Genomic DNA, 23,835 nt, shown 5'->3' with positions numbered 1-23,835 from the left:
TGATGATGGTGGTGGTGATGATGACGGTGGTGGTGGTGACCTGATCCCTTACATATAGGATAAAACCATCCCTTACATCAAGCTTTATAAGGTTCCCATAAAGGGTTGGAATGGTGAACTTTTCTGGATTGTTTTAGTTAGTTCTCCCTCCCTATTCCCCTGCCCTCTGAACTATAGAGGTCCAATAATTTTTATGGATTTCGCAAGGAAAAAATAAAACAGCTTCACTGATCGCCATTATTTCAACGGTCTTAATGTACTTAAACAAAATCAATGCTGTGTCAGGGGGAGGGGGAGGGGGGTCGGCTCCTGCAGATTTGCAAGAAAAAGTTATCTGAAGTAGCAGAAACGACACCAACCTTCCACACAAACTCTTATATTCCCTATGTTATCCTAGTTTATGTTACACTGTAGTATATATAGCTCACTGAACCTTATAACATTATTTTATGTAAAAGTAAGTTGGCCTGACGCTTCGATCCTAGCAGGATCTTAAATGGCTAAATGACAAGTAACAGTATAACAGAAGGGACAAAAACACGCACAGAATACAGACAGGTTAATGAGCATGGTGAACACAAAGAGATAGATATAAGGGGATTAGTAGACAAGGGATGGAGAGAAGAAAGAAAGAAGCCAACGGGGGAAGAGGAGAGGTAGGAGATAAACAGTGGAGGGAAAAAGAGAGGATTAAGGGAAGGGGGTAGGGAATAAACTGGAGAAGGACAAAGACAGAAAGGTGTGGAGGAAAAGGGTGGAAGAGAGCTATGAGAAGAGGAGTGATGGGGGGACAAGGGGAGAAGGAGGGGGGACAGAAGAAAAGTTAGTCATGTCCTTCCTGAATGTTGAGCCCATGAGGTTTAATGGTGCGAAGGCGTTGCATCCACAGCCTCTCTCTCTGCTGAATCGTACTAGGTCAGGACGGCTACTTAAGGATTCAGTCCCCTAGAGGGACATGTCGTTAATGGTATGGTTGGGAAGGTTTAAGTGTTCTCCAACTGGGTCTCAGTCTTCATGGTGTTGACTGTGGATCTGTGACCATAGAATCGCTTCTTGGGGGTGGTTTTGGTTTCGCCAACATACTGGATGCCGCAAACTCTACAAAAGATCAGATATATGACATTAGTGGTTGTGCAAGTGATGTGACCCTAAGTCTTGTGTGTGAGTTGCATGCTGTGGCTGGTGATGGGATTGGATTCAACAATGTGGTGGCTGCAGATGATGCATCTCGAAGTACGATCACATTTGAAAGTACCATGCTGAATGGGTGTAGGGTTAGAAGTTAGAGGTGGAACAGCAGCCCGCACAAGAAGGTCTCGTAGGTTGCGGGGTCGTCTGTAGGCGCGATGATAGGTTTTTCAGGGACGGCTCGTTGGAGCTAGTCTATCTGAGGTATGGTGAGTGTTGTGGTTGTTACAGTAGAGGTGATTTGCTGAAGAGGAGGAAGATTTGGGTGGAAAGTAACAACCAGGGGAGCTTGTTGTCGCAATCTCGTCCCTTTTTGTTCTTCACTGCCAAAGTAGATGATCTGGAAAGGGAGCGGCTCTCTGAATGGCTTCACGTACCCTTCTGGCACTATGGTCCCTGGCAGTCAAGTGTTTTTCCAAAGCATCTGTATGGCGAATGAATGAGGGATTGTTAGAGCATTATTATATACAAAGAGACTATAGCTTGGATTAGGGATATGTTATTTAGCTGGATATACAACAAGGACAAGAGACTGCAGCCAATCAGCTCCTTAATCAGCTCCCAAATAACACATACCTGCACGCTTGGACTATGTGTTATGCTAGAATGCACTCCATTGCCACCAATTCCTGTCAGACAATTCCTGGATGCTGAATACATATATAGGGCTCATTATCGCTATGATTATATAAAGAACGACGCTGGACGATTCCTCGTCACATCAGATATAGGCGGAAAAGTCTGTTCATATAGTCGACCAATAATTGAGTTGCTGCCATTACCGACAGAAGTTAAGTATTTTTGGTTTGTGATCATTGTATGATACACAGCGGCTTGTTACTATGACGGGTAAGTTGTTTTACATATTCTCATTATATAGTATTATACGGTACGAATTATTTTCTTAATATTATAGAGAAAAGACCAATTTAACACACACACAAATATATATATATATATGTATGTATATATGTGTGTGTAGAAATATAGATGTGTGTGTGTATATATATAGACTGGTTGAAATTGTGGTGAGTTGGAAAATCTAGAACAATGAAAAACGTCCAGCCACCACCGGGGTTCGAACCCGGGCCTGCCGCTTTATATGATTTGATGTATTATCCGCCACGTGCATGTTCCAATGAACAGATTAAAACTAAGCTGTTTCTTATCGGGGGATGTACGGTAAGTTGTTGGATTCATCAGATCGCATGCCAGGTTAATTTCTTAACCTCATCAATTCTTGTAGGCTATGCTTTTCGTCCGTTTCATGTTCTGCCAACCAGAGTGACATCTAGACGCCAGCCACTCTTCTCGATGTAATTACTCACAAATAGCGTAGCTTTTCCATGTATAATTATAGATGACATTTCTCACCATTTTCCAATTTTTACACTCTTCAATAATCATATTGCTACAAGGAAATTACTCCTTGAATTTTAGAGTCATTTAAAAGGATTCTTTATCATGAGTCGTGGTCGTATGTCTACCACTGTACTTAAGCTGTGCCTATACAACAAATGTAGTACCATATTTTGCAATCATTTTAATTAATGTTTCACAACAGACTGTGCCCAATAATACGAAATCTGGCAAAACCACACTCGAATAGATTACTCTTGAAATTATAAATTCTTGTCAATCTAATAATAGGTTGTATAAGAAATATATTCGTAGTAGAAATGATGTTAATTTACTGAGTTGCTTCCAAACTGTTGCTTTCCGAGCTTCTCTGCATAGCCAAAAGTCCAGAACCTACAGCCTTCCATGCAGCAACACTGCCAGGCCCCAGTGGTATAGCGTTACTTTGTTTGTTAATTGTAGTAATGATATTAAGAACACTTGGCCTGCTATTGTATTAATGCTCTTCTCCATGGTAAAGATAATTATACTTCTATGGAACATATCAACCATCAATGAAATGTATATTCTGATCCTAAGGAGATAGATCTTATTTTTAACGAGTATTATACAAGTATTAAACCTATTGATAAATCGAAATATTCCAAAGCTTAGTTCTATAACTTATATAAATTACCTTGATGCCCCTGGTACAGACTCTCTTTCTTAAATCCTATACCACTGGTGGAGAGTTTTTATGTTCAATCATGTCCTTAAAGAACTCAGCAGCTGGTTGGTAACGCCCCCCCCCCCCCCTCCGAGAGTAGGAAAGTTAGTTGTTCATCTTCTTTGCAACATACCCGCCTTTTTTATCTTTTCCTTAATAAGTAAGCATGCTGTCCCAAAGTTATACTTAAAACTGCTCGCGTTGTCTATACGTGTGTTTAAATTGGGGGAAATAAAGAACTTGTCAACAATTATAGACCTATCTCTGCCCTTCCATGTTACTCTAAGCTACTTGTAAAAACTCTCGTTCTTTAAATTGTATTTTTGTTTGGGTAAAACTAAAGTTATTTTTATTATTACCAGTTTGGTTTTCTTATGCTCTTTTAAATTTTACCGACATGTTGACTAACGCCTTTGAAAATAATTACTTTGTATCAGGTAGTTTTCTCGATCTTTCATAGGCCGCACTTGACACCCTCCACAATCAAATATTTAAATAAAATAAAACTGTTAGCAAACTGCTTATCCACTATAGAGTGCACAATAATAATAATAATAATAATAATAAGACGACTTATAATGCGCACACACCACTCAAAGAATGTTCATGGCGCAATTGACAATTAGAAATGATACAAATAATACAAAATAGTACAAAACAATGACAGAAGAAAAACTTAATGGTTCAAGATTGTATAAAAGCTTTTGTCATTAAGTGGGATTTGATGCTCTTCTTAAAGTTAGAGAAGGTAGATGCTTGTCTAATTTTTAAGGGGAGTTGGTTCCATAAGCGAGGTGCAGAAACAATAAATGACCTATACCCCCCCCCCCCCCCAAGAATGTTTGGACTTAATTTCAGATAAATACAAATTGAGAGCTGGATCTTAGATTACGAGAGGGGACATAAATATGTAATAAGTTAGAAATATACATTGGACCATGTCCTTTAAGTGATTTATAAACAATAAGGAGAATTTTATACATAATACGATATTTTACAGGTAGCCAGTGCAGTTTTTTTAAGACAGGGTGGATATGACAATGCTTGATATTGTTAGATAAAGTAGAACAGTATGACGTTGATAATACCATTTCTGCTTGCAAACATATCGAATATGGTGTTCCTCAAGGTTCTATTATTCTTGGATCACTCTATTTGTTATTTATGTCAACGAATGGGCTATCAATTAAATTAGTGTGAATTTATATACGGGTGATACTATAACCTTTTCTATTCTGACCCTGGCGTCACTTCCCATGGTAGGGACTGCTCAGTCAGAAGTTGTTAAAGTTCTCAATTGGTTTTGTGTAAATGAGCTTTCACTCACTGTTAAGAAGAATTCTAAAACAAATACCCGGCAACACCCGATATGGTAAATTTGGGTAACAAAACAATGAAAAGTTGTCCCTTGTTGTTGTTTTGTTTTCTTCTTCTTCTTCTTCTTTTTGTTGGTTTTTCTTGTGTGCTTTATAGTTGCGTTACAAGTTTCAAGTCACATTTAGTCTACTTATGTTAAGGAAATTCGATTTCTACTTTCTGTCAAAAATAATCTCCCGTCCTCCCCCACCACCCTTGCCCCCACCCCCCCCCCCCTCATCAGCGTATAATTCACTGTTGCACTCTCTGTGCACCGATCAGTTTGAATCCAAAAATGGGCGCCTTACTTCAATTTTGTTTTAACCTTCATACCCACAGACATATATAAAGAGATTGATGTTGTTCGAGGAAAGCTTGAGGAAGCTTTTGCTTTAGAGAGGTTTGAAGATGCCAGCAAGTTCTATACAGAGGATTGTCGGTTCATGCCTCCAGGTGCACTCTTGAATGGTAGAGAAGGTGAGTTCGTGATATATAGAGATATTGGGTGTACCATGGAGTTGCTATGGATAACAACTCCTTGGTTGTATACCGAACCTCGTTGATATTCTGTGAGTACCAATATATCTTGCGAGTATCGCGTATGTTTAATGTGTTTTCTATTTGCATACTATGTTCAAAGATATACACTTCTCAGCGTATGATGTTGTAGTTAATATAACTATAACGTCGTTCGTTTGGCTGTTTGGAATATGACGTTGTTCAATGAATGAATGAATGAATAATACATTATAATGGTTTTGGGGGTTTACGACGTTGTCCGTGTTCCGAAATGACCAATACGACGAAAAGTGTTGGACATTAAACTTGTTCCATATCTCCATATCTCATATTGGTCATTGTTATACACAAAATGGTTCGGACATTGTTATATTATACATACCCTGTGAATCGCCAACATATCATAATGTTGAGCGCTTCCAGTGGCGTATATATACGATATGACGTGTTGGACAATGGTGTTGTCTAAACGGAAGTGATCAATAAATGATCACAGTGTACTAAGTTGTTGGGTCTTTTTCTTGTTGACCACAACGAAACATATATAAATATATAGCTAACTTGTGCTTGTATCCAATTAGGTCATCGTAACCAAAACATAACATGCTTTCTCTGTATACTGATGTGACTTTGCTGCTTGAAAAAATGTCGTTAATTCGATTTTAGGCAAACCATTCTAATAACACAGAACCACATTTTGCTCTATAGCCCTACGTGTCTCTCCACCTCTAACTCTCTCCACTCCTCGCCACCACCCCTTCCCCCCCCACCTTCCCCCTCCCGCCTCCTCCCCTTGCCACCGCTTACTCTAACTTGTTATTGTTGTCTAAAGGAGTATGTCAAGGCTTAACTAAACTGTGGACTGGAGGCATCAGAACTGTCAAACTAGAAATGGAAGAAGCAGTTGCTCTTGAAGGTGTCTGGGCCTACTCGAGAGGGTTCGTTACATTTTTCAAGGAAGACGGTTCTGTCGCATTGCGCGGAAAGTAAGTTATATCTCACATCTGGACATCTTAAAATATGAGATATATTCCAACAAGCATTAATAACACTTCATAAGTTATACTTGACGTTGAGCGGCCAGTGTGTCCTTATTCTAGACTCTATAGAGGTTCAAAGGTTCAAGGTTTACGAGTCTGAGTATGTGCGGGCAGGGGGTTGGGGGATACATAACACTGCCGTAATAAGAGGTTCGATCAGGTGCTTTGCATATTCAGTGTCATTCAAGTTACACGTACAAAATGCATACATCGTGAGTACAACGATGAAATTACTCTTGAGTGATTAATTATTAATCACACTTTTTGTCTAACAGCACATGTAGTTGCTTCAATTAAGTTGCTTAATTGTGTTACCTGGAACTATAACGTACGTCACGCAAACGCGCAATAATGAATCGTCTAATTCTTCTGAAACAGGGTCACATTCTCCTTGGCGCCAATACTCGAAGCTCTAACAGTTGTGATTTTTGTGACGGTGTTAATGGAAGGGGAAAGTGTTGTTAGCAGGGGCGGATCCAGGGGGGGCCCGGGGGGCCCGGGCCCCCCCTTTTTGAAAATCCTGATTTGATTTTTTTTTTTTTTTTTTTTTTTTTTTTTTTTTACCGCGCTCGAGGGAAAGTGCCCCATGCGTGATCAGTGGCGTAGCTACGGGGGGCCTGAAATTGCAGACATGAGATCCATATTTTCAGGCTAGGTACATGCTGCTTAGAATACTCGGGAAGTGCCGTTTCCGGCCATCTGGGGGGTTTGTAAAGCCAAAAATTTTCTTGTACGCTCCGCGCCAACCAATGATGGCGCTCCGCTTAGATATTCTTACGTTCAGGCGCGGCTGGACCAGTCAGACCCCCCCTGTCACAAATCCTGCATCCGCCCCTGATATGTCATTGAATATTCCACAAAACAACTTTTTATGTCCACGAAACTGTCGAAACATGATTTTCACTACTGGTAGAGATATAAAATATTGGGAATTCTGAATTTCCTGCAAACATGCGGCTGTGCCTGTTCAATACTCACTACTGTATCGCCTTAAAAAATGATGAGTGGAAATAGTTTCTCCAGGACCGTATCGTATCGTGGGTATCGAGTGCGTCTGATATACGAACGTACGTAGTACGTACGTACGTACGTCTATGATGATATGCACTGTACTGTACTGATAAAAACATAGGTGAATTTCACTCCATGGGAGTGATCACTGAGCACATTCCGGTATAAGAGTGAATTTCCACTCCATTTGAGTAAATCTTAACTCCTAATAGAGTTATATTCACTCATATTAGGAGTGAGGGTTAACTCCAATAGAGTTAAATTTTACTCTTAATTTGAAGTGCGCCGAGTGATCACTCCAATGGAATGAAATCCACTCATTTGTTTTTAGAGTGTTGCTAGATATATGAAGAAGAAATTTACATACCAATACATGTTATCGGTCATCGATTGGCACAAAAAGCCAGATTCTGATGACAGCTGCCTCAAGAAACCCAATAAATGGCCTAATAAGCACCGAGCCATCAATGTGGACCATTACCGAAACATCGATGCGTGTTAGTCTTCCACCCCCTTCCTCTAATGCTATTTAAGTCCACATGTGGGCATATCCTGCAAATCTACCGGTAGCCCACAGGGGTTTGAGTTGGGAGAAAGGCCTTGACAGCTTGAAACGACAAATGATGCCAACTTCCCTCAAGTTAAAAGTCTGGCTGAGTTGGCAAGGCCAGTCAGCATGAAAGAGAAAAAACTTTTTTTGCATTTCTGTCACCAAAGTTGCACATCTTTTTGGTTGCTATTTTGCCTCACAGGTGCCATCTCCTGCGATCTGGGGGGTGCTGAAATCTCAAATTTTCTCTGTACGCTCCGCGCCAACCAAGGTGGCGCTCCGCTTAGATAGTAAACTCCGCCCCCCCCACAAGAAAGAACAGCCCCCAATGGCCCCCCCCCCACTCAAAAAATCCTAGCTACGCCACTGTGCGTGAAATTTTTTGTAAAATAAATTTGCAAAAAGAGTACACCATCATTCTGATAAAGTGAAGGTGAGAGGGGCACTCTGACTGCATCAATAGTCTCCATCTGAAAGGGGGCATCCAAGATGAAATGACCTGGAGTAGCCTGGTAAAAAGTAATTTGCATCACCACCTACTCCCCAAAGACTTTTAACCCAGCTCATTGCTCGAAATTGCCAAATTAATATATGCCCGGCAAACCATGAATACATGATTTATTGGAAATAAATTTTACTCCAAACTTTCACGAAAAGTAGCACCAGATTGCACCGAGGACCTCCATATTTTGTGAAATTTTCCCAAAGGGGAGGGGGGCACCCACTCCCCTTAGACCCCTCCCCCAGGACGACGATTAGGCATTTCCCATCTGGGCCCCCCCTTCGGCGAAATCCTGGATCCGCCACTGGTTAGGATGGATATGTGAGGGTGGGGATTCAGATGAGAGTATCATGCCGTACAGTTAAGACTTCGTATTCACATTAGTTTGTGGCTTTTGAGGCTTTTAATGGGAGAAGGTAGGGTTATTAAGGTGAGATATTGAGGTGGGTGGGGTGTGTAGTCAGAATGAGTACACTGAAAAAATAAACTAGTCAATATTGCCACGGACTAACGTTAAATTAGTCTGTAACGTTAGTCAATGCACACGAACTAGCAAAAATCTTCGTTTTATCGCTGCTTCTTAGTTAGTTTACACTGACTGAGGAAAATATAATCGCAGCTTAGTCGGTGGCGACGGACTAAGGTATTTTAACCCATGGACTAAGAACGATACGGACACCCGATTTACGCCATAATCGTAGCTTAGTCGGTGTCGACAGACTAATGTATATTAACCCAATTCGATTCACTTCAATTTGGAAACCGAGAGGCAACGGCAGCTTGCTGGGCTTGGCATAGTTTCATACGATCACTCTAAGCAACTTTCAACCGTAAATCACCCAAGAAGGTCTTTAGAAGAATGGAGGTATTAACTGCATCATCGGCCTACTTGTTATTCCTTTAATTTGAAGGTAAAATTAAAGTTAATTGTTAGGCCACTGGCACTAGTACTGTATTATGGTTAGTGTAAGGCTACCGTTGTCACGTTGGCGTTTCGCAATACACAAGTGCAATGACAGTGAGTAGCCTATAGGCTTCTACTGGGTACTGCAGTGCATTCTCAACACTAAAGTGTGCATCCTAAACACCAATTAACAATGTGTTATGTGTGTATTGGGCTAGATTGAACAGTGGCACATAATCTTCTTATTTATTCCCAAACAAATGCTGGAACTATAAGGCTCAATAGTTTATTTGAAGTCTACACTCATTTGGTAAAGATTTCCTGTAATTTCCCATGTGAATCTAAATGGGTAGGCTTTGTGATATTGAATAGGCAAGGCTAGACCTTCAAACGTACAGTCAGAGTAGGCTGAACAATTTATGTTGGCTAGTCAACGGTATTATATGTTGCGAGCAGTCAGGATGCACGCTTCAGTTCTATTTAACCTTTTCATTTATCATTTTTTAGTATTTAATTTCCGGTCACGCCCAGGAAACAATTGCGACATTCCTTCACGGTCGACTTGCTTACTGTAAGAAGTATTAACCGTTTTTTCTCAGGAAAGCTTGATAGTCTGAAGTTATTATAACATGTGCTTTTAGTATACTGCCAAAAGAGTAAGTTGTTGTATTTGTATTGATATTTTATGTATAAGTAACGGAAAATTTAGTATGTTTAGTTTGGTCTAATTGCACGTTTTTTTTTCTGTCCAATGTAGTGCAGGGTTCACTTGCGCGAATTCAAATTATTCTGTTTATGTATATGTATATGCATCGATTCTTAGATTATGATGTTTTTTTGACATTTATTTGTAATTCAAGCATATTTGTTTAGTATAGCAAAGTTTAAAGGTTAAGATTAATTAGTTTTCTCTTTTTGATCCTAGATTGAATGAAACTCATTGGCGTAAATAATAGATCAGATGATACAGTTTAACGCAGTTGCTAAAACTCTGGGTATTCTCTAGTCTTCGCCGGTCCATTATATACTTTAGTACTACTAGTAAGACTATATCAAAACGACCGAAGACAAACTTAGTGTAACAAAGTACTGATTCTCCTCTAGCCTAGGGCTAAACAGGCTTGTTATGTGAGCAAGCAAAATAACAACTAAAAACGATTAGGCCTATAAATAAGTTGGCTCAGTGCATTTCTGTTTCTAAAATTTTATTTTTTTAAAGATCATAAAAACAAACAAAGATTTAGCCCATGTTTTATTATCTCTGTATTCTGGGCATTTGATTCTGGTTGCAATGGTGATGACACTCTCGTTCAAATTTTCAGCTTTATACAGTCTGCTTCAAACTTTGGGATTGTTTTTTGAGACTATAGTGGAAGCAAATCTCACATAACTTTGTGGTGACAACTTTATTTATTTATTTTTTTCAAATGATGAATACTTTGCTGTTTTTTTCTTCCAGCAGGAATTGAAAAGCCAAATATCTAAGTCAAGGGTGAGCTTTCCTGTGATGTACGACACCAGTGTGGAGGCAACAACAGAAGAGGAGAACTGTGTTATATATGGCTTAAAGACATGTTTTAAGATGATATATTGGTACCCTTCGCAGAACAAAAGAGTTTATCCAAGAGTCCAAAAAGCAAAGGAACAAGTACCATAGAGAAAAAAGATGGAAGAGTGAGTTTAACTATTGTACCCAACTGTTTAATGATATTAAGATACTTTTCATAACCTGTTTTAAAAAAAAACCAGTCTAGTATATCATTTACGTGCAAGCTTCATAAGTTTGGTCAAATTTTCACTGATCTGTAGAGCGGGAGTCCAGAGGGATTGGTTAGCTGGGAAGGTAACCAATTGCCTTGTACATCACAATGTTCACAATGCATTCCTGTATATGAAACCTGATGACTGGCAAACCGACTGTGGTGGATGTGGCTGGGAGAGCAATTTTAAAGTCACCTAATAGCTAACCTAGAGCAGCTTTCATGGTAACCACATCAAAGTAAGAACAATGTGTCAGGTATGGCCCCAAGAGCAACAAATGGCCATTGCCAGTAATTATTGGTGGTGGGGTACCCCTGCCAGTGATCTATAATTGACCCCTCACGGCTGACCTAGGTCAGCTCATGAGGTAACCACTTGAAACCTACTGGGAAATATTGGTTAGGACTTCAGATACAAGGGATGGGCATTGCCAGTAATTTTTATTGGTGGGGTACCCCTGCTAGTAGACCCCCAATATGCCCATCCCCTCATTGACCTAGGTGAGCTCATGATTTGACCAGTTGAAACCTACAGGAAAATGATAGGTATCACTTCATATGTAAGGATGGGCATTTCCAGTATTTTATATTGGTGGGCCACCACTGCCAGAGTCCGCCCATCCCTTACATATAGAATCCTGTCAATAATTTTCCAGTAGTTTTCAACTGGTTAAATCATGAGCTGACCTAGATCAATGAGGGAATGGGCATTTTGGGGGTCTACTGACAGGGTTACCCCACCAATGTAAATGACTGGAAATGCCCATCCCTTACATATGAAGTGATACCTATCATTTTCCAGTAATTTTTCAACTGGTTATCTCATGAGCTGACCTAAGTCAATGAGGGAATGGGCATTTTGGGGGTCTACTGGCAGGGGAACCCCCCCAATATAAATTACTGGAAATTCCCATCCCTTACATATGAAGTGATACCATTTTCCAGTAGTTTTCAACTGGTTACATCATGAGCTCATCTAGGTCAATGGGGGATGGGCATTTTGGGGGTCTACTGGCAGGGGTACCCCACCAATAAAAATTACTGGCAATGCCCATCAGTTGTATCTGAAGCCCTAACCAACATTTTCCAGTAGGTTTCAAGTGGTTACCTCATGAGCTGACCTAGGTCAGCCTTGAGGGGTCAATTATAGATCACTGGCAGGGGTACCCCACCACCAATAATTACTGGCAATGGCCATTTGTTGCTCTTGGGGCCATACCTGACATATTGTACTTACTTTGATGTGTTACCATGAAAACTGATCTAGGTTAGCTATCAGGTGACTTTAAAATTGCTCTCCCAGCCACACCCACCACAGTCGGTTTGCCAGTCGTCTGGTTTCATATACAGGAATGCACTGTGAACATTGTGATGTACAAGGCAATTGGTTACCTTCCCAGCTAACCAAACCCGCTGGGATCCCGGTCTATTGGGATCATTATTAACATGATTAACATAATTATTAAGCTTTGAGAAATAACTTGGTGTTATGCTGTGCAAAGCTAATAATAATTTGGTAAAGCTGCTATTCCTGGCTTATAATTTGAGGGACCTAGATTTAAATGTATACCTCCCAATATGTTATAAAATTTTAATGTAAATGTATGTTTATGATAATGTGAGTTATCATGTGCTATATCTGTATCTGTGCTTACACGTATATCATATTTTCTGTTCACAGGTCAATAATGGTGCAGATTTTGGCTTCCTGAAGACAAGTGGGAGGCCATTTGTAGTTAAGAGAAACACTCTTCGTTCGTGAAGACTTAACTGGTGTCGATTTGGGGTACCACTTTAAAACGAAAGTCATGAGGAACCCTTGCCCAAGACTCAACTTTGCATTATTGTGCAGTGCTATACTTTTGCGATTCATGTTTGATCCATTAACTTGTCTTAACTTTGTTGGAAAAAAATCAGATTTTCAGATTTTATTTACAGTGATTTCTTCTCTATCTGTCGAAAGTCAGCCTTTTGTAGACATCAGAAGTTTTATCAGAAATAAATACTGCCAACGTACACATTATTTGTGTTTCTTCTGCTCTCTTCTCTTTTCTTTCAGTGATACTAGTCAGTGAAACTAGTCGGGTTTAATTCTTTCAGTGAATCTAGTCAGTGCAACTAGTCAGTCGATACCGACTAAGAAAGGTTAGTCGGGAGAGGCACCATCCTGACTAATGTAAAACCTGCTATAAACTAGTCGGTGGCTCATATAAATTAGTCGGTAAAGACCGACTAATGTCACCAACTAATGTAACTGACTAATAAACATTTACCGACTAAAAAATTGTTGATCGACTAAGCTGACGGACTAAGATGACCGACTAAGAAATCCAACTGACTAAGGAATAAATTAGTCGGTATAGCAACTGACTAAGGCTATGTTAGTCGGGAGAGGCACCAGATGGACTAACGTTTTGTTAGTCGGTGAACCAATTTAAGTTTTCAGTGTATCATGCCTTACGTTTCAGACTTCGTGTTCACATTCTGTTCCGGTTTACGTTACAGACCCTTTCCGGCCATTGTTAGTTGCACGCCTGTAAGTTTACAATTATATACACGAGTTTTATGAATGTTTCTTTACATTTCTTCACAGATACTTTGTTCTATGGAAACGAGTTGATGGACAGTTACAACTCTTCACGGATATTTTCAACCGAATCAGCTAAACTGACTTATCGAAACCGTCATCATTTTATAATCATATGTAAAACGATTTATGGAGGATGAATTATTAATCCAACAAATTCAATATAAAATTAAAAGTGATAACGTTATAACAACGTTAAAGGATTAAGAAAAACCCGACAGCAATCTACAGACATGCATGTTTTATTATCATGTATGCAGGATGAATTATCAACTGTTAAACATCATTGAAGGTTACACCAAAACCTGACACAGGCTGACAGCAATATATAGTTTTAAAACTTGTAGTTGGTGGATGTAATTTGTTTTGGTGGATTGAAGTTTTAACCAGTGCGTCATTTAGTTCAGTCTTTTGACCCGTGTTCTATGAGAGCTGCCTATAACAATCACATTACTCATTAACTTTCCGAAGAAGTTTATTACAAGTAATTGACATTAATTATAAAGTGCAGACGACTCGCCGAAGAGGAGGAAGGGTGAAATATTGAACCCAAACTCTCCGTGTATGCACGATCAAACGTCAACATGCAAAACAAGAGGGCCTGCCCTCACCACATGGTTGTTAACTTGCGATATCAAATTGAATAAACTTCATCTAAATTAGATAAAACAGGTGTTCATAAACTTCTATACCAGCTTACCAGTCATGTAGAATTTACTGTGACAAACTAGTCAATTATAGAATTAATGTTAAGGCCTGACTTTAGCTGTGAGCTGATTTACCTTTTTATTGACCTTTCTGGGAAACTTGCAGAAACCCCTGATTAGTGTCAGGTTACTGGAATGTATAAATTTACATATATTGTAACTGTAAAAAGCGTTCATAAATAGAGTATATTTTAGCAGAGATCTTGCAAGTGACTCCCACAACCGACGGGTTAGACCTCCATTTGATGTTGCAAACGTGCCGAGCCGCACAAACTAGTCAAAATTCTGTAAACGAAATACTGAAAATCACACTTTGAAACTTTGTGGCCATGATATATAGATATATATATATATATAGATATATAGATATCTATATATATGTCCCAAATAATTAGCTCCATTTTGATTTCGTTTGTCAGCAGTACTATGGTTTATAGCACAGAGTAATATTAAAGAGGAACTTATTTAGCCCGTTTTGGAAGAGGTTTGCCTAGCTTTCTATCGTGTGGCCACGGGATTTAGAAGAGAATCCGGAAGATTCTGTCATTTCCTTCAGGGTTTTATTTCAATATTTGAGTTTTTCAAGGTTCTGATTGAGGACATTATAGAGTGCCAGCTGATTGACAAAATCAAAACTGGACAAAATGAACAGAACAGAAGGCGAAGAGAGGGAGGTGTTGTGTAAAAGGTGTGTTTGCATCTGTACTCCCATCGACCCCCCCCCCTTCCCACTGTGGCGAATGTTAATACTATAACTTCGTTAAATGTCACAATGCGAATTGATAAGGTTGCAAAATATAGCGCCATTTAGCATCTATAGCATCATCCTTAATTATTCAAAAATAGGTCCCACCCCCATGACGTTGTTCAATGAAAAATTCCACATCCTTAAGTGCACCACCCGTAGGAAATCCTGCGTATGGGCCTGAAAGAGATCAAGTTCCATGATGTCAAATTGATTGAAAATGTATCTGAAGATATTTTTTTAAAGCTTATTAAAGATAGAAATATCAATATCAATTATTGTTATTTGGTCTATGACTGAGCGGACGTAGTCGAGCCCTTTCCTTTAAGTTACGTAACATTTCCCTCCTGTTATTAGATCCCACTCGGGAAGTCATGACAGTGATTTTTATGAATACGAGCCTGCCATGGTCTAATGCAGGTGGGTGGGGTATATTAGACCTATCACTAAAATCAGAGTTGTGATGGCGCCCTCTGTTATTTTTTATTTCGGAAAACGTCGTTTTTGCTCGCGGGTTATAGTTTATTTCTCATTGACAAAACTTTGTTTTTAACTGGCTCCCTCATTCTGTAAGTGGCTGGTACGCTAGTTTGATTTGGGGAATTTCTTATTAATGTTAGAATATGTCTATAATTTGGAAACAAAATTTTTGGTATAGTTAAAGGTTTAAATTGGCAATAATACGTTGTTTTATACTTAATTTTAAATTTCGAGTTCATAATTTTATTTTGATCTGGTACTGAGTTGATTTCGTGATTTATATCATTTTTCAAGGTAAACTTTATTTTGCGTTATGTATTTTGTGCGTTAATGGCGACCTATAGTTTTCATCATTCATGTATACACACCACCAGGGTTATAGCCACGCCGGCCGGCGGCGGCCGGTGGTAACCGCCACTCACGCCTGCCGGCCGGCATTGGAAGTGAATAAACAGTCCACTGGCCGGCACAAAAAAATAGTAAAATGCTTGTGAAATACAACAAAAGTAACAAATTTATCTTTCCCTTGCCGTAAAACATGATAATAACGTCACCTTTTTCTGTTATTTACCAATTGTAAATCTTAAGCGGGCCCCTGGACCCCCGGCCGTGAGATGCGAGAGCTTCGCTCGCTATGCTCGCTACGCTTCGCAAATTTATTTAACCAGCACTCACAATCTCCTAGCTATAACCCTGCACACCACTGAAGTAAAATGATATTCAGTGGTACACACGCGCAAGTTAGCATGCAAGAGCTCGCTTTGGGGGAAGGGACTGAATCTGCCTTATGAGGGCGCTTGATTGAAAAGGTGATACAAAAGTGTTCTGGTTATTCTTTTGCGGATACGTACTCCCGCCATTTGGCCGCATTAAAGAGATACAATGTTTTAAATGAAGGTTAATTTTCAGCCGCTTAACATATTTGAGCAAAGTTTAGTGGATACACTTTTCTGGACAGATTCAAAATGGTATCATGAGAAACAAAGGATAAGGCTCTTTACCCTGTCTGCCAGTACAATGTTAACTAAAAATATATGCAATATTCTTCATGCCCAATTTTACCCTGCTCTTATTAGGGAATATTACCGTACTTGTAGGCTATGTGAATCGTTTTACTGATTGCGTGCTGCATTGAAAATTTACTGGTGAAAGTTATATCGACTGTCACCAGAATCAGGCGCGTAGCGAGGAATGCTTCAAGGCGGGAGGGTCGAAGCCTGTGGGCAAACTATATATCTCAGCGTAGCGCCACCATGAGTTGGCGTGAAGCGTCCTCAAAATTTAAGCCGAAAATGCCTCCCAGATCGCTGGAAATGGCACTTCCCATGCCTTGTAAGTTGCATCTTAGCATTTTCTATTTTGAAATTACTAGCGATATCATAATAAAAATATATTCAAGGGGGCTGTCGCCTCTTCCCTCCCCCCCCCCCCTCCCTTGACTACGCGCCTGACCAGAATACCCGTTTAAGAAGGCCCATAGCAGTTGAGATCAATTGAAGTCTTCTCCACTAAAATATCATTAACCCCCCCCCCCCCCTCCCACCCTTTTTACCTCTCGATTTCGCTGTTAATTTGGCTACAAGTCTCACATTAAAATAACACTCTTAAATACATTTCGGGCTGGAAGTAGCCCTTACGAAAGAAAAGAAAAAAAAACACATTATATTACATATTGCAAGTAAAGCGAAAAGGATAAATCATAGAAACGAAAAGTCTTGTGTAATACACTCAACTTAAATCGTTCCGAACAGTAACCGTTATCGAAAATAACTGCTAAAGCTTCGACCAGGAATGGTCTGGCGACCTCTTCACCCAATTATCTAGGTTGCCTTAAGATGCCATTTTGCGAACAATGGGGTCGACAGTTAAACAATCTTACAACAACAAAAAAGTTGATAGAAAAACAATAGCCGAAATATCATTATTTTGGGTAATACATTTAACTTGTTAATTTGAGTTTGTTGAAAAATTGACCGATCCTCTGTCCACTGCAGCTGAATTTGCCATGGTCTCCCGACTACATAACAAAATACAATGACGGTAGGCACTGACATGAGAGTCCCCTTAAGGCTTAGGCGGTTAATTATGTCCCGATAGTGACCGTAAGGCACAAATATAAGCAAACAGTTATTACTAAACACCCAATGAAGCGCATGCTATGCGATTTATTGATTGAGAAAACAAATTCGATTTGCCCTTAATCCATTTTCGTCCAGTTATATTCCACTGGCTAATTTCGATCGATTTTTGTGCTTATCAAGGTTTTAATTAACACACATTATCGAATTATTGGTTTCAAACAACAGGTAGCTGTGTATTCTTTGTTTGGTGTTTTTGTTTATCAGCTTATTGTAAGTTATGTGGGTCGTTTGGATTCGCAATGGTCAGTTTCCTGAAATAACGAGTGACTATTAAATTATAACGTTAAATAAATTCACATGTAGGATTAACTGTGAGACACATATATAGAATATATCCTCACTGTATTGGTAGTAGGAAATTTAACTAAATCTGACACTATAATATTAGGCTATGTTATTATTGTAGTGCGCGTGCGCGCTACAGTATTGGCATTACTGGCCACGTGAACGATACCTACATAACTGTACGTTGAACTTCAAGTTTCATAAAGTCTCTGTGCATTTGCAGTTACAGAGGCTAGCTGCGTAGCCAACTTATTCTGAGCCTCTCACGATGCTCACAAGCACCCTCAGTTTGTAGGTACCTAAAATATATATATAGGCCTATTCCCTAGTATATTGTCCGCCCAAAAGGTATCACCATGAACAACAGAAAAGTTCTTCCTAATACTGCAAGCACTCCACGCGCAAATAAAGTATTCCGCAATTGCAGGCAAATGCAGTTAAAGTTGTTATCTTTGGTTTACAAACTCTAAGAAAAACCGTCTCACAAACATGGCTTTTGTTTATCATGCTACGCGTGGGCAAGGCATAACTTTTGATGTATCGATGAGACCATAGACATCTGTAAATATTGAACGGCAACATACACCATTTTGCTATCATCATCACGCACACGTTTATCTCTCCACTTCCTAAAATTGCAACTTTTTCTTTGGTATCCCAAAAGAGCTGTCTTATAGTTACCCCGTGGGAAACCTGATGCAAGTCAAAGTGAATGGACTTGCCATGCAGTTGCTTTTCTTTGAAACAACTATTACATCCGACGTTTCGTATGTAAGAATACTTATTTTTCTTTCATGGACATACTGTACGGTATAGTCGTCTGGTTGGTCTAATGGACAGCATAATAACATGGTGGTTATAATGACGCAATCATTCGAACCGGTGGTTTATAGAGAGTAGCTAGGTAATTTGTTCGTAATCTATGCTACCTGCATGTCCATGAAAGTAGTGTGTAAGTTCGAAAATAGCTTGGGTTAAAAGTGCAGTATTGCCTATTATGGAAGGTGACAAACATAATGTATGCCCAGTGATGCTGATAACTCGTAAGACTGAACGAACTAACAATATAGTTTATTCCCAGACTGACGCCCGTGGCAGGAGACATTACCTTGGAAACACATCCAGTCTGCTCTGTTGAAAAAGTTTGGTGTTCAGCAGACGTACCTGTAGTAAAGGCTACGAGTATATAATTAATGACGTCACGATTTATCATATGAACTATTTATGAATGACATAAGTTTAAAACATGAATGAGATTCATAATTAATTCACAAATACCAATTGCAGACAGGCCGGGAGAGTTATAACATTGTAATAATGATTGTATGGGCGAGTTTCGTGTTATTCTCATTTACACGATTTTTACTTTGAGAATACGTCTTTCAGTTCACGACCATGGCAATACGTGCATTCAATATACGGTACCATGGAAACGGATGCCAATGAAATGATAAATTGCACCCTCTGTATGACATTACAAGGAAACCTTGTGTAAAGAGGTTACTACGGGATGGAGATAAGCGTTTCTTAGGTTTGAATGAGTGACGTTCGGTGGGGTGGGGGTGGGGTAGGGTGGGGGTTCTGAGCAGGAGCAGGATACAATACTCTAAAGACTTTGCGAGATAGTATTTGTTTGCAAATAGAAGAGTATAGAAGTATATCGCTGAGAAAATATTATGTCTAACGTCGATGACAATGAGATGGTTTTGGTAGTATACAATTGAGCTTGTTTGTAAAGAGCTTACAAAGAATTACCATGCACATGCATTTGAAGCAAAGTCCAAAACTGAAAGTGATTAGACCATTTATTTATCAAGTGCACAGTCCAGAATGTCAATTTAGGCATTTCTTGGTATCGATCGCTTTATAGTTTTATCGCGTTCCATACAAAGTAAGAATGAATGATTAGGCTATAATGCATTTTTGTTAGCATTTGTGTTGAACTCCAATTGGGAGAAATCATTTCAGAAACCATATTAATGCAACAGTAGTTCGCACTAAACATCATCGAAACACCGACTGGGAAATGTCATGGGCGAGGAGGAGGGGGGGGGGGGGTAGTGGTCAGATGTAATGTTGGGTGGAATCATGTGGTGCAATGCGCGGTCGGATCTGTGCACCTTGTAGTGATGCTGGGTTGGCAGCTTATTATATGTTATGCACAGTGTTTATGGTGCTACGTAAAGTTGTAACAATTTTGTATTGCATAACTTTTACCAGAAGAGTTTTGCGCGAAACTTGCAGTGAATCTGGCTCAGTTACCTCGAAAGAAAACTTGCCGACAAATCCACCACTGTACGCGTTTTATTCTGGAAGGTACTAATTGCAAGCTTGCTGTCGGGATGATGGGTACTTGGGGAGCTTTTTATCCTTTTCCCACAATTCATTATGATTACAGCAATGTGGGCCTACACCCACGAGTATCATATACGCAGCTCTTACAACGCCTTCAAATGTTTGTGTAGTTTTCTTACTCTCGATGCCGCTGCTTGAATTGTAAAAATGGAAAGGGTCGCGGAACTCTCTTCATATATGGTAAGGAATTGACACATACGGTTGTCCCTCACCCCACCGCACCCGCCCAATGCCCCCCCCCCCCAACGTCGGGGCGGCCAGGATTTTCGAAAGGACGGGATGTGGTCCTGATATCGTTTAGTGTCCGTTAACTTGGCTGTATTTTTCTCTTTATGTCTTTTAAAGTCCAGGTTAGGCGTTTTTAGTAGTTTATGTTGTTTCTCTACGTTTTACAATTTGCAATGTGTTTAAAAATTAGCTGTAAGTTACATTTATTACATATTATTTTTCGGTTAAGAGAATTAAAAAGAAGCGGAAATGTAATTAACCTAACTTTAACAAGCATTTTCCAGGACACTACCTCAACACATGACAGGGAAGTATTCTGAAACACCGAAACGCTAACTACATGTGGGCAATCGCCCACCCGGTAAAGGGAATTTGCCCATTGTCCCCACGAAAAGTAGGTGTGAGTATGGTGCATTCTGAGGGATAGGCTATAAATTCGGTTTACTGGGTCTAAATGCAAGTTTGAGCTAATAGCTACTTGTAAGTCTTTAATGGGGGTGGGGTGGGGTGAGGGGGATGGGAGGGGCTCTACACTCCCACACCCTTGAATCTGCGCCTGTACATCACAATGTGACAGTGATTAGCAATGTCGATATAGCCCTTCAGTCAATTACGACTTTGATAGAAAACTGAATTTATTGACTGACACTGCATTTTCGTCTTTCTGACTGTTTTTTATCACATAAAACCAACCATATTTTAATTGTTGAAAATGACATCTTTTGCCATGAAAAAACTTGAATATTTTAAATAATACGTCCGTAACCGCAAAAAATGGCATTGCATTGCTAAACCAATTGTGAACTTCTGTATGAATATTCATGAAAACGAAAAAGGAAAAAATGCCCGGGGTAGCTGAACTTGAAAATAAACACAGCATGAGGTACCACTTGCACTCTGCAGTTGTACGTTACAGCTACAGACCAAAGGTATGTGTAACACAGTCAGGTCAAGACATTGACGAAGGGAACTGGAAGGAATATCAGCATTATACTCCGCGTTCTCTTGTGTCGGTTACATATTCGGGAACAAACTTGGGGGTGATTTAGGGAGTGTAACTAACGTTACATAAGGATTCCAACGATCTTCTTTTGGACTGTTCTTAGCGAATCGTGCGCACGGTAACACGTTCGCTCATCTATTAACCTTGTACTTTGCTGTGTGTAATTGCAACTAATCCTGCTAACCACCGACTTGAGCCAACATGAAGTTTCCGGTAAGTTGGTCGAGAAAAAAATATTCTGTTCCCAGTACTAGTACTAGTAGTAGAGCAAGGTTAAGCTTTATACTAATACCTATATGTTGCACACTGACAAGTTGTATCTGGGAATATGTCGTGAAGCATTATATTGTAATAGAACTACATGTTGTTGTTCAGCGATAATATATTTTGGCTTGGGCTATCTTTATAGTTTAGTTATAACCCCAGCCTAGGGATAGGCCCCAAATATCTGTCAGCTGGTACCCAAAATTTGCCTGACCTCCTAGAAAAGCATTGCCCCCACCCCCTGCCTAAAAGCAGAATTTGAGCTGTGCCCTGAGTCCCGCCTGTGTTAAAATGTAGACATTAAATTTCTTATGTAGCCTAAGGAAAAAACATTGTGACTATATATAGGCATAGCAATCATAATCATGGATATATGCTATCAATCAAATATACTTCAACACAGGTGACAGGTATGTGTGTCATTATTTTGATAATTCATTGTCACATTGTTTTAACATCCATTCTTTACAGTTAGTCTGTAATTTCTTTTCTTGACAAACACCAACACCAAGGCTATATATGCATACAACATATATTCGTTATGAATTATAGAGTATATGTGTATACTTAGTCATGCATAAGCTACTTACAAGTTACAACTATAACAATGTACCTGGACAAAAGTTGTAAATTGTCATCATATGTACTTGAAGTAACTTTACCAGGACATTAACAACAATTGGTGAAATATTTGATAGAGATTCAACCAAACATAAGTCAATCTGGAACAAACCTCAGATGAATATGACATGGTCTCATAATTGTGAACAAAAGCTATGTATTTTTACAGCAATTTCAGTAAGGGCACATGATGCGACATTGGTATACCACAGTCATTGGTATATATATGCAGAGTTGAATGCGGATTTTATGCTCTGTCTACAGTGTGTTTGTTTATCAGATTTTCCTACATATCTTGGTCATAATTCATGGAAATGTTGGGTCAGGAAAATGCATATGATGGTAGAGAAAGAGGTCATATATTACTCATTGTTCTGACAAAGGAGTACGTAGAAATGAACGGGGAAATCCTTCAAATTAGCTATGTACCTAATGAAAATTATCAGCTGGAGACAATGTTCAGGGTAAATAGTGCTTATCAATCAATACATGAGCACAGAATACATAGAATAACATTAATAGACAGTAGGGTCAGATGAACCATGCATGTGGAGAAACATGCTGAAAATTGTGAAGCTATACCGGTACAACTTTACATGACTACATTTAACTATGTACAACTGCCTATGAATAAACTTACCATGTATTCAAGAAGAGAAGAAGTTAAGAATTTTTGAAGCACAAAATAAATACTGTCAACTCTGCTGCCAACTTAATACCCTGTAACATTAGGCAGGTAGCTAGGAACAAAGAAACACAAATTTGCATCTAGGGATGCCAGTAATATTCCTGAGATGGTCTGTGGATTGCCTGGAATGTATAATACAAATTACCAATACCTGGTCACTATATACATGTAACACGTATATGTACAGTGTTTATTTTCACTGTACAGACTCCAAGGACAAAATAATATGAGTAAAACAATAAGCCAACCAAGAAACTTTCTTGGCAGTGTGCAACTACTACGTCATACCTGTTTCTCCATGTCCACTTTTGTATGGTATAAAACTGAGATAATTTCAACTATCAATGTCTCAAAAATGTTGTTAAATCCCACCTGGATCCTTTGAATAATTGTGTTAATTTCTCTTTCATTCAGTTAAAAAGGAATTTTACCCTGATAATCTATATCCTTTGAAATTTATTAGAGCTGTTAAAAGTGAATTTTAAAACAAGTTTGCTTCAAAATACTTTGTAAGTTACTACATTTTATACAAATTCCCATGCAGCTATATCGAGGAAATTAGCCAGAAATGAGAGATAACAAAAATTGAGTAAGTACTGCTGTGAGAGTGGCAGTGGAATTGTAAGTGACTAATTTTGGACATTCTGGCATGTATACTGTAGTATGATGGAATATTGATGATCTTTGCACTTTTGAATGCCTCCATAGATAATTCAACAATACCTAAACCTACAAAATAAATACATCCTTCCTGAGTACACATCAGGACCTATACCTGGGTACATAAATGATTCAGTTAATAATTCATGTGTGCATGGACAGTATAAGCAGCAGTG

The 23,835-nt window shown here is 39.2% G+C and overlaps 2 protein-coding genes and 1 long non-coding RNA gene across 5 annotated transcripts in view; all 3 read left to right on the top strand.

Moving 5' to 3' along the window:
- Positions 1 to 1,849: 1,849 nt before the first annotated feature.
- Positions 1,850 to 15,677, top strand: LOC139978417 (uncharacterized). The gene is made up of 4 exons (XM_071988632.1): positions 1,850 to 2,037; positions 4,949 to 5,086; positions 5,961 to 6,114; positions 13,489 to 15,677. Exons 1-4 carry the CDS (start codon positions 2,031 to 2,033, stop codon positions 13,559 to 13,561), a joined length of 372 nt encoding a protein of 123 aa, XP_071844733.1. The 5' UTR covers positions 1,850 to 2,030; the 3' UTR covers positions 13,562 to 15,677.
- On the top strand, positions 9,160 to 12,913 carry LOC139978418 (uncharacterized). 2 transcript variants are annotated; one of them, XR_011796962.1, is made up of 3 exons: positions 9,160 to 9,791; positions 10,595 to 10,809; positions 12,577 to 12,913. It is a non-coding gene; the product is annotated as an uncharacterized lncRNA (long non-coding RNA). The 2 variants fall into 2 exon arrangements; XR_011796961.1 differs by having other exon boundaries at positions 9,160 to 10,809.
- A 5,609-nt stretch (positions 15,678 to 21,286) lies between the features above and the next one.
- LOC139978416 (high affinity cAMP-specific and IBMX-insensitive 3',5'-cyclic phosphodiesterase 8B-like) overlaps positions 21,287 to 23,835 on the top strand; it is a 70,347-nt gene continuing 67,798 nt past the window's right edge. The window contains exon 1 of one of the 2 annotated variants that reach the window (XM_071988631.1): positions 21,287 to 21,639. The gene's annotated coding sequence lies outside the window, so the exon portion shown is untranslated. The remainder of the gene's footprint in view (positions 21,640 to 23,835) is intronic. The other variant, XM_071988630.1, reaches the window with a different exon arrangement.

Source organism: Apostichopus japonicus, chromosome 13, assembly GCF_037975245.1.
Source record: "Apostichopus japonicus isolate 1M-3 chromosome 13, ASM3797524v1, whole genome shotgun sequence".
Classification (NCBI taxonomy): Eukaryota; Metazoa; Echinodermata; class Holothuroidea; order Aspidochirotida; family Stichopodidae; genus Apostichopus; species Apostichopus japonicus.
The sequence above is the reverse complement of the archived record's forward strand: the minus strand, read 5'-3'. Positions and strand labels throughout refer to the sequence as shown.

Excerpts from the sequence above, each read along its gene's own strand:
- LOC139978417 (XM_071988632.1), top strand. Across the intron at positions 5,087-5,960 it reads ACTCTTGAATGGTAGAGAAG|GAGTATGTCAAGGCTTAACT; the intron begins GTGAGTTCGTGA and ends TGTTGTCTAAAG. Across the intron at positions 6,115-13,488 it reads TCTGTCGCATTGCGCGGAAA|ATACTTTGTTCTATGGAAAC; the intron begins GTAAGTTATATC and ends ATTTCTTCACAG.